At 36.2% G+C, this 11692-nt stretch overlaps 1 protein-coding gene across 1 annotated transcript in view; it reads left to right on the top strand.

The window, feature by feature from the left end:
* Nucleotides 1-11692, top strand: part of Dnajc10 (DnaJ heat shock protein family (Hsp40) member C10) — a 42376-nt gene that overhangs the window by 4956 nt on the left and 25728 nt on the right. The window contains exons 4-8 of the mRNA XM_090342515.1: nt 5696-5778; nt 6041-6172; nt 6687-6780; nt 7553-7630; nt 9197-9240. Of these exons, the coding sequence (XP_090198641.1) occupies nt 5696-5778; nt 6041-6172; nt 6687-6780; nt 7553-7630; nt 9197-9240 (431 nt within the window). The remainder of the gene's footprint in view (nt 1-5695; nt 5779-6040; nt 6173-6686; nt 6781-7552; nt 7631-9196; nt 9241-11692) is intronic.

Raw genomic sequence — 11692 nt, 5'->3', positions numbered from 1 at the left:
ACTCAGGACTCTGAGATCTGAAAACTGCAATTTGAAGCCAGCCGAGGCAGGAAAGCTCATAAGACTCAACTTCCAATTAATCACCAAAAAAGCCAGAAGGGTACTAGTATGGCACATACGGTAGAGTGCTGGAGTGCTAGCCCTGATCAGGGACAACCCCAGGCTTGGAATTACAGCCCTGGTACTAGCACCAACTTTAAAAAACAAACAAACAAAAAACTGAGTACAGTATACAGTTTAGTTGTACTTCATTCTCTCTCTCTCTCTCTCTCTCTCTCTCTCTGCATTTTAGAATACTGAATTAAATACTTATATGATAAAAATTTAGTTCTTCCTTTTTTACATTACTGTGTTATAATCACATTTAATTTTAAAAGCTAAAGTAACAGTACAGTTGTAAAACATATTTTTGTGTTTTCATCATAAAACATGTTTTACAGTCACTTTGTGTATAGTTTATTCTGGACAGTGCCTTTTTTAATTCTTTCCATTGATAAGCTCATATATTAAAAATTAGCTATTTCAGCCAGGCACGGTGGCTCACACCTATAATCCTAGCTACTCAGGAAGCTGAGATCTGAGGATTGCGGCTCAAAGCCAGCCCAGGCACTAAAAAACGTGAGACTCTTATCCCCAATTAACCACCAGAAAACCAGAAGTGACACTGTGGCTGAATGGGTAGAGTAGGTAGCCTTGAGCTGAAGAGCTCAAGGATAGCGCCCAGGCCCAGAGTTCAAGTCCCATGACCGACAGAAAGAAAAAAAAAAGCTATTTCATATATTATTGTTAATAGTAAATTATGAGTGAATAGAAAATACACATTCCCTTGAGTGGGCACCAGTGGCTCATGCCTGTAATCCTACCTACTCAGGTAGCTGAGATCTGAGGATGTCAGTTCAAAGCCAGCTCACCAAATACCGGAAGTGGCAGCATGGTTCAAGGGGTAGAGCACTAGTGTTGAGCTGAAGAGCTCAGGGACAGCGCCTAGGCCCAGAGTTCAAGTCCCACAAAACAAAAGAAGAAAGACAAGACAGCCAGACAGAAAGAAAATACACATTCTCTACAAAGGAAATGGTAAAAATTTGATGGCGTTATAGGTGTATAAAACCTGTTCACAGGTTGTGCCTTGGACTTTTAAGATGACTGGTCATGGCCCCAAGTGTGGCCTCATGGTAGAGTGCTTGGCTAGCATGCAGAAAGCCCTGGGTTCAATTCCTTGACCACATCCACAGAAAAAGCCAGAAGAGGCACTGTGGCTCAGGTGGCAGAGTGCTAGCCTTGAGAAAGCCCAAGGACAGTGCCCAGGCCCTGAGTTCAAGCCCCAGGACTGGCAAAATAAAATGTGACTGTTCTTTTTTATTTATTTAATTCATTTTTACCTATAGAACTCTTCCTTAGATGTTTTTGTCCTTTCTAGCCAAATAAGTCAGTCAAAAATCTCTGCCCAGCCTTTTGCTTGTCAACTATCTCTTTTCAAAAATACAGACATTGGGCTCTTCTACCTGTTCCCTCTACAGTGCTTTACTGGTAACTCTATGATGCTTTTTAACAAAGATTTACATTCTGTCTAGTTTTTCAGTTGTTTATATTGACAGAATTAATCCAAACTGAATAATTCACTTCTATAAGTAAAGGAACCCAAAGATGTTCGGCTTTAGTGCCAAGAGAAAAATGTAGTTAATACACTTCACTTTTTAGTTCTGATCCTTTACATTAAACATGAGCATATTTTTATGTTGATACAGTATTGTGTCAGGCATTATAATCAAATACTGTGTGCTATTTGCAAAAGCAGAGACTATCTCACATGTATACTCATTATTTGAATAATACCACATAAGACAGATTTTCTTTAGAAGATAAATTTTTCTAAAAGTGGGACTTCAGAGCACATCTGCCTTTTTTTTAACATTTTTTCTTAGAAGAAGCTATTTGTGTGGATATTAATAGGCAATTGTAGTTATATATAGTAAAGGCAAAAACACAATTAAAATGTTTTCATCTATTCTGTGTCACTGAGTAATGTAAAAGAATTGTATTGTTCTGTGGTGAAACACATACCCAGGCACAGTGGCCCAAACCTATATTTCTAGCACTTGAGAGATAGAGATCGGGGATCAAGGTTTGAGGCCAGCCTGGGCATAAAATTTACCAGACTCCATATCATGCAATAGGCAGGTGCAGTGGCATGTGGCTATCTGTCATCCTCAGTAACATCCTCAGTAACGTAGAAAAGCACGAATAAGAGGACCATAGCCCAGACATTAAACTAGTCCTGACCTTGAAAAAAAAAAAACAATGTAAATAAGGAGCTGTAGATGGAGCTCAAGTGGTCAAGCTCTGCTTAGCAAACCTATGGCCCAGAATTCAATCCCCAGTAAAACAACACACACACACACACACACACACACACACACACACACACATACACACACACATACACACACACACACACACACACACACCTTTTAGCCCAAATAGGGGCTGGGACCAAAACCTATGGCCCAGAATTCAATCCCCAGTAAAACAACACACACACACACACACACACACACACACACACACACACACACACACACACACACACACACACACACACACACACACACACACACACACACACACACACACACACACACACACACACACACCTTTTAGCCCAAATAGGGGCTGGGACCAAAACCTATGGCCCAGAATTCAATCCCCAGTAAAACAACACACACACACACACACACACACACACACACACACACACACACACACACACACACACACACACACACACACCTTTTAGCCCAAATAGGGGCTGGGACCAAAACCTATGGCCCAGAATTCAATCCCCAGTAAAACAACACACACACACACACACACACACACACACACACACACACACACACACACACACCTTTTAGCCCAAATAGGGGCTGGGACCAAAACCTATGGCCCAGAATTCAATCCCCAGTAAAACAACACACACACACACACACACACACACACACACACACACACACACACACACACACACACACACACACACACACACACACACACACACACACACACCTTTTAGCCCAAATAGGGGCTGGGACCAAAACCTATGGCCCAGAATTCAATCCCCAGTAAAACAACACACACACACACACACACACACACACACACACACACACACACACACACACACACACACACACACACACACACCTTTTAGCCCAAATAGGGGCTGGGACCAAAACCTATGGCCCAGAATTCAATCCCCAGTAAAACAACACACACACACACACACACACACACACACACACACACACACACACACACACACACACACACACACACACACACACCTTTTAGCCCAAATAGGGGCTGGGACCAAAACCTATGGCCCAGAATTCAATCCCCAGTAAAACAACACACACACACACACACACACACACACACACACACACACACACACACACACACACACACACACACCTTTTAGCCCAAATAGGGGCTGGGACCAAAACCTATGGCCCAGAATTCAATCCCCAGTAAAACAACACACACACACACACACACACACACACACACACACACACACACACACACACACACACACACACCTTTTAGCCCAAATAGGGGCTGGGACCAAAACCTATGGCCCAGAATTCAATCCCCAGTAAAACAACACACACACACACACACACACACACACACACACACACACACACACACACACACACACCTTTTAGCCCAAATAGGGGCTGGGACCAAAACCTATGGCCCAGAATTCAATCCCCAGTAAAACAACACACACACACACACACACACACACACACACACACACACACACACACACACACACACACACACACACCTTTTAGCCCAAATAGGGGCTGGGACCAAAACCTAGTGGTGCACACCTAGCATGCATGAAGCCCAGGGTTGCATTCTTTGGTACCACATACTCAGAAAAAGCCAGAAATGATGCTGTGGCTAAAGTTTCAGATTGCTACCCTTGAGCAAAAAAGTGTCAGAGGACAGTACCCAGGCCCTGAGTTCAAGCTGGCAAAATAATAAATAAAAAGCAGTTATATTAGAAGTACTCTGTTAGAAGTACCAAGATTCACAGCTATGTTATAATAATCAAAACTTTTGTGTCAAATGCCATTCTTTTAAGATTTTACCTAACTTATTATCACTTGGTGATCTAATCTTAGGCATGGTACTTATTTCAACTATGTATATTGAGTAGTCTGTCACCTGCTAAAGAAGAATTGATAAAATTGATAAATTATGTATTTTGTCTTTGTCACGTTGTTTGCTTTACATATGTTTTAGCATTGAACCTTAGGCAGCTGTTGAGTCCTACATAGTTCTAATTAACCTGAATAGTTGCACATATTTAGCATAGCGTGTATGTCTTTTTATTATAATTTATGAAATGTTTGTTTTAAATTATAGTAACTGATTTGATACATTATTATATAAAAACCAAAATCAAATTGCCTTCACCTTGTTACCAGAAATATCAGAGGACATCCTTATTTAAAAATTTAAAGTTGGGCCAGGAGTTTGGCCTAGTGGTAAGAGTACTTGCCTAACATGCAAGAAGACCTGGGTTTGATTCCTCAATACCACATACATAGAAAAAAAAAGAAAGCTGGAAGTGGTACTGTGGATCAAGTGGTAGAGCTCTAGCCTTGAGAAAGCTCAAGTACAGTGCTGGTAAAAATTTAAAGTTAAGCTGAGTGTAGTGGCTCATACATATAATCCTAGCTACTCAGGAGGCTGAGATCTGAGGATCAAGGTTCAAAGCCAGCCCAGGCACAAGAGGACCTGAGGCTCTTATCTCCAATTAATCTCTAGAAAATGGGAAGAGTGGGACTTGGCTCAAGGGTAGGGCCGTAACCTTGAGCTGAAGAGCTCAGAGTCAGTGCCCAGGCTGAGTTCAAACCCCATGACCCACCAAAAAAAAAGCTATTTTACAAAATATCTGCTGGTTAGACATACATTGTATTCGTATGTGCTATTTTAGCAAATATATCAGTGTACCAAAATGATGAAATCTTTGGTATTTGTTAAGTAACATGATTGTCCAAGTTTGTATTCCCTTTTTTAGATCTTTGTGGATTTGAAGTAACTATGAGAATTGACCAGACTTACCCTATGTGTCCAGAGCCCGAAAAGTATCATTCCTAGTTACTCGTATATGCTTCCTCATTCCTCTTATCCACACAAAGTCTTATTTGAATGTTGGCTGTTAGTTTTTTGTGCCCCTTGCTGTATTTATCTTGTAGTTCAAGGCTGCTTCTTATTCAAGAATGGACTTAAGAGTTTTTAAAAAATTAATGTTGACTTGATATTTGAAATGTTTTTATTTTAAAAGAAAATTTCACAGACAGTGATAACGATTTTTATAGCTATCTCTCTCTCTTTTTTAACCAGTCCTGGGGCTTGAACTCAGGACCCGAGCACCGTTCTTGGTCTTTTTCCTCGAAGCTAGCGCTCTGCCACTTGAGCCACAACACCAGTCCTGGCTTTTCTATGTATGTGGTACCGAGGAATTGAACCCTGGGTATTCATGCATGCTAGGCAAGCACTCTACTACTAGGCCAAACTCCTGGCCCACAATTATCTCTTTTTATTCTGATTTCTCCAAAAAGTTATTTAACTGAGATATGAACTGTTTAGTAAATCTGGTTTTTGTAATTTTTAGATGCTGCTGTTAATTCGGGAGAACTATGGTTTGTAAACTTTTACTCCCCAGGATGTTCACATTGCCATGATTTAGCTCCCACTGTACGTACTTTTTTTTTATATATCCTGGTGATTAAAGTTTCGTTTTTAACTGAACTGACCTGTTACCTGCATTTTTTTCCTTTTATAAAAAATATGTTGGCATTGTTTTAATAATTATATCAAAGTAATTACTCAGTACTTTCACATATATATGGTTTTGTTTGATAAAATGTTCTCCTTTAATATTACATAATTTCTAGTATTTTTCAAGAGCAGTGATATGATCTTATCAGAAAAGTATTGTTATATTTTTCTCTCATAGTGGAGAGACTTTGCTAAAGAAGTAGATGGATTACTTCGAATTGGAGCTGTTAACTGTGGAGATGATCGAATGCTTTGCCGAATGAAAGGAGTCAACAGTTATCCCAGCCTCATCATTTTTAGGTCCGGAATGGTAAGAGATAAGTTAACGTTTTGCACATTTGTGGAACTTTATGCACGCAAGCAAGGAATACTAGAGAAAGACCATATGTGAATTTTTAGAATGATTTAAAATTTAATTTTAGATGATTTTAGTAATAATCATTTTGGATTATTTATGAAAACATTTAGATTGTATTCCTTTTACTTTTTTGTATTTCACAAGTAAATGTTTACTAATTTAAGTTTCTAAAATTTCTGAATGCATGTTTTGCTTTGTATTTTACACAGATTTTGTATATGTTATCTTAGTGTACATAAAACTTTACTAGCCTTTATTTCCAGTTTCCAAAGAGGAGACTGCAACTAAGATGAAATGTCTTTCCTGGCTTCTGCACTTTCCTGATTCTGTTTGGAAATTTAACATACTGTTGAGAGATAGCTCTTGCATTATTCAGGATGATGTAAAGCCAACATATTTGGTATTGTTGAATGAGCTTTTAAATGAAAAGTAAAAAGTGTTTTGTTTTGTTTTTTTAAATCAATAGGCTGCAGTGAAATACCATGGAGACAGGTCAAAGGAAAGTTTGGTGAACTTTGCCATGAAGCATGTTAGAAGCACAGTGACAGAACTATCAACAGGTAATTTTATTTTCTTAATTTGCTTTGACCTTCAAGAATACAAGATAATTGGGGGGAGGGGGAAATGGGGACAAAAATATGAGAAGGAGCATCAATGTGTGAGAAGTAATGCACTTACTACCTAGCGAATGTATACAGTCTCTTCTATCACCAACTCCATATTTCAGTGAGGAAGATACCAAAAACCCTTTAAATGCCCTGTAGTAACTATTGCTATACTATAAAGCTTAGAGAAGCATAAAAGATAAAGTATAATCCTACCTAGGTAAGGAAGAGTTAGAAAATACTTCTAGAAAAGATAATACATAGTGTCTCTTTCTGAAAGACTTGCTTAGCATGTCATGAAGAGGTGACTGTAGATGGGATTATAGAGGGAGAAATAAGGCTGAATAAATAGGTAAACAAAAGTCAGATCAAATGGGGACCAAGACATAAGAAAGGGTATCAATGTTTGTGAAATAATGTACCTTGTATCTGGTGAATATAATGTAACCTTCTATAAATTACAATAAAAATATATGAAAAAGAAAAAAAGATCATATTGAGCCTTAATTTTCTTCGTAATGAAATAATGAATTTAGATTTTATGTTCCATAACAATTAGAAAGCTAGTGAATGAATTTAATGCGTTCAAGAGATTTCTTTAGAAAGGTAACTTGTAACACAGAGGATAGATAAGAAAAGGGTAAGATTAAAAAGAAAAAATAGTATTTGGAAAACTGCTTCCTATTATTGAGTAATGAAAATCATATTCGCTTTTCTTTGTTTTAAGGAAATTTTGTTAACTCCATACAGACTGCTTTTGCTGCTGGCATTGGCTGGTTGATCACTTTTTGTTCCAAAGGAGGAGGTAAAGTTATCATTTTTTTAGTATAAAAGACTATAACATTTTAATTTTAGGTTCCAGTTTTAAATATGCTATTATTATTGGAGGTTTTCAGTAAATAATTGAAACTACTATTTATATTCAGATTTACATTATTTTTTATGGGTCATAGGGCTTGAACTATGGACCTGGGTGCTGTCCCTGAGCTCTTCAGCTCAAAGCTATAGCCCTACCCCTGAGCCACAGCCCCAATTCCGGTTTTCTAGTGATTAACTGGAGGTAAGAGTCTCGTGTTCTTTAGTGCCCTGGCTGGCTTTGAACCACAATCCTCAGATCTCAGCCTCCTGAGTAGTTAGGATTACAGGTGTGAGCCACCACACCAGTACAGATTTACATTTTTTATGAATGACAGACCATACACCTTTTGGAGATTATCAAAAGTATTACTTATAAATACATCATATATTAATCTTATATTTGGCTTGAGCTTTACTGTATTCATGATAATTTGTGCCTCAGTTAGACACAGACATATGTGGTAGCTTGTAGAAGAAATTAGTTGCCAAATATAGTCTTCTCCAAACAATACATTTGGAAGAAATAGGCTTTGTTTTTTAATACTTACGTATATTAAAACTTTGCCTTCTAAAATTGTGTAAAGATGAAACTTATTGCTTCTAGGATCTTTTCTTTGATAAACTAAGTTGAAAATTCAGTATTAAACTATAAAATTAATATTTAATCATATAAATTAAAGTTTATCCCAATATGAAAAACTACCCTAATATCCTAATAGTTTCTTGTGTAACCCCACATATTTGACTTCCACTCTGCACTACTTTACTAGGAATGTGTTATCACTAGTTGTTAACTAGTCACTCATCTCATCCTGTAAGACTTACTTTTATGCTTTTGAGTAAAATCAACCTTAACTGAAATTTTTCATTGAGTAGCTTTGTCTTGTTCTGGTCTAATACCCAGATTTCAGTCCATCCACAAATGAGCAAAACTTTCTTACATTCCATTGTACACTTTTTGTTTGGTTGATTGGATTTTTTGTTTTGTTTTGTTTTGGTCAGTTGTGGGGCTTGAACTCAAGGTCTGGCTCTACTTCTATTATTTTTTTTTCTGGTGGTTAATTGGAGATCAGAGTTTCATGCATTTTCCTGCTCAGGCTGTCTTTGAATCACAATCCTCGGATCTCAGCCTACTGAGTAGCAAATATTATAAGGCATGAGCCACCAGTGCCAATTGAGATTTCTTATAACTAGAAATCTTCTTACTGTGTGGCTTCTTTCCTCTGTAGCTAGAAGTCTTGTAAAATTAAGGGAAGAAACTAAAAGACAAAAAGAGAGAACCAGAGAAAAGAGAGAGAGAGAGAGAGAGAGAGAGAGAGAGAGAGAGAGAGAGAGAGAGAGAGAGAATAGGAAAGTCTAAATGAGACTTTAGCCTCGTATCTATCATTAATCAGTACGTATAGCTCAGTTAATTGTCTTAAAATCTATATGGTAATTTGGGAGAAAGGCATGAGGGAGAATAAATATAGACTTAAATATAAAATAGCATCATAAAATTCTCTTTGTCCCTTAGATTGTTTGACTTCACAGACACAACTCAGGCTTAGTGGCATGTTGGTAAGCATCTATCATTTTTACAAAACTGTAGCACTATTTAAAGAAGCCCATTTAGAAATTTTTTTATAGTTTCTTTAACACTGTCTTATTTTCTGATATGTAAGTTTATTTCTAAATAGCTTTGTTCATGGTTGTTTCATTGTCTTACATAGTATTCTATTTTTTATTATGAATTTGCTACTGTTTTGACATTTCTAAACTTTATTTTTGTACTTCTGTTTTTATATTTGTTATGTACTTTGTTCATATCATACTGTGGTTAGTGAATATGGTCTGTGTTACTGATTCTTGGATGTTAGTGAAGTTTCTCTTTTGCAATCCAAGTTTGTCATAAGATGGGAAAGTACTGTGAGCCTCAAAAATAGTAAGTTTCTGTGTATATTAAGCCAATTTTATATCTATTAAGTTAGATTATATACAGTATGCACCATTTATTTTTATCCTACTAATCTATAATTTCTAAGTCAGTCATATAAAAATCTCCAACTGCAATTGTTGCCTTTATTTGTTATTTGTTTATAAAATCACATATCACTTAAGGATAGTAGTAAATCTGAGAAACACTTCATTAGGTAATCCATTATTGTGTGAGCATCATAGAGTATGTAAAGACAAAATTAGGTGGATATGCTCTGCTTTACACCTACCCTATATGTCATAGCCTAAAGCTCCTAGGGTATAGTGTATCACTATGCTGACAATTACAGATGTTTGTAATACAGAGCTATCTGTGTACTAAACAGGAAAAAACATTGTGTAAATATGTTATAAAAATAAAACTATACACCTATGTAGAGCAGTTATTCTGATTGGAACTTACAGAACTAGAAGTCACTCTTGATGTATCAGTCAGTGAATGATAAGTAAATTTTAAGGTCTAGGACATTACTGAACACTAATGTAGACTTTATAAACACATTACACTTAGGCTCTACTAAGTTTGTAAGGTCAATGATAAATTGACCTTAGCTTACTGCAACTTTTGAATACTTTTATGAAAAGCTAAAGCACCATCTTTTTATTTAACATTTGTTTCATTGATATATATACTTTTATTTCTTTCCTCTGTTTTCTTAAAGTTTAAATTGGTCTCTTAAAATTGTTGAGATGGATTTTTAGGCTGTTAATAGTTACTCTTTTAAGATATGAATTTAGACTACAAGTTATTGATTACTCTATACACATATTTTGATATGTGGAATTTGAATTATCAGTTTGGAATGTTCTCTAATCATTCTATTTTTGTTTTTTTCTTTTAAAGTAAATTATTTTATTTAGTACTTATTTTCAAACATAAAAGGATTTTGTAACTAATAGCACAAGGATTTTATTGTAATAATTCCATAGATCACTATAATTAACTTAATTAGAACAAGTTTACCCCTAACGTGAATTTTTCTAAAAATTTTGTTTTCTTTTGTTAATTACTAACAATTATCTTTTTTGGTTTTTTGGTTTTTTGGCCAAGGCTGCGGCTTGAACACAGGCCTTGAGCACTGTCCTTGGGTTTTCTCAAGGCTAGCACTCTACTACTTGAGTCACAGCACCACTTCTGGCTTTTTCTGTGTAAGTGGTACTGATTAATCAAAGCCAGGGCTCCAGGCATGCTAGGCAGGCACTCTTTACCGTTAGGCAACACTCCCAGCCCTAGTGGTACATTTTTTTTTAAATAAATATCAATGTGCATTTTTTTTAATTCTGTAGTTCATAGTTCTTTAAAATCAGTTGGGTTAAGTGGATTAACCATTCTATTCAAATTTAGATCTTAATGTTATTGCCTGCCATTATTAAGTAACTGTCTGCCTTTAATCAGTAATTGTTAATGAGAATATTTCTGTTCCTACTTTTAGCTCTGCGAGCTTCTTTTCTATGTGTTTTGAGCCTTTGTCATTATATGAAGACTAGTTTAAAATTATTTTCTCAAGTCTTCCTTGATATGAATTATAACAATTACAACTTCTATTCAGTTAATGTTGGCATGATATAACTTTGTCTTTATTTCTTTTTTTCTACTACTAGGCCATACTCCTGGTCCATAGTTACAGTCTTTATTCTAGTCCATTTAATATTATTAATATTATTCCCAATGTATTTACCATCTTATAAACATGTGCATTATCTGTTTGCTCAACCTATGTTAGGAACCTTTACTTTTTTTTGTCTTCTTTGGATTAATCAAGTAGTTTTAATTTCCATTGCCCCTTCACTGGCTTGTTAGCTGCTCACTTTTTTGTCTTTCTTGCAGTGGACACAACATACCTTCCTGATTTATCTATTTTTTTTTTTTAAATAAGAGCCCTAAAATACAAGTTCACTTACTGCTTCCAAGATTTTTGCTTTCATATTCTTCAGTCCCATATCGAATATATTTTCCTTTTATCTTTTTTAATTATGTGTTAATACACAGTAAATACATTTTGTTAATGCTGTTCTGGAGATTGATCCAAGAGTC

This window comes from Megascapheus bottae, chromosome 12 (assembly GCF_031878675.1).
Source record: "Megascapheus bottae isolate mThoBot1 chromosome 12, mThoBot2.hap1, whole genome shotgun sequence".
Taxonomy (NCBI): domain Eukaryota; kingdom Metazoa; phylum Chordata; class Mammalia; order Rodentia; family Geomyidae; genus Megascapheus; species Megascapheus bottae.
This window is presented reverse-complemented; position numbering and strand designations above follow the sequence as displayed.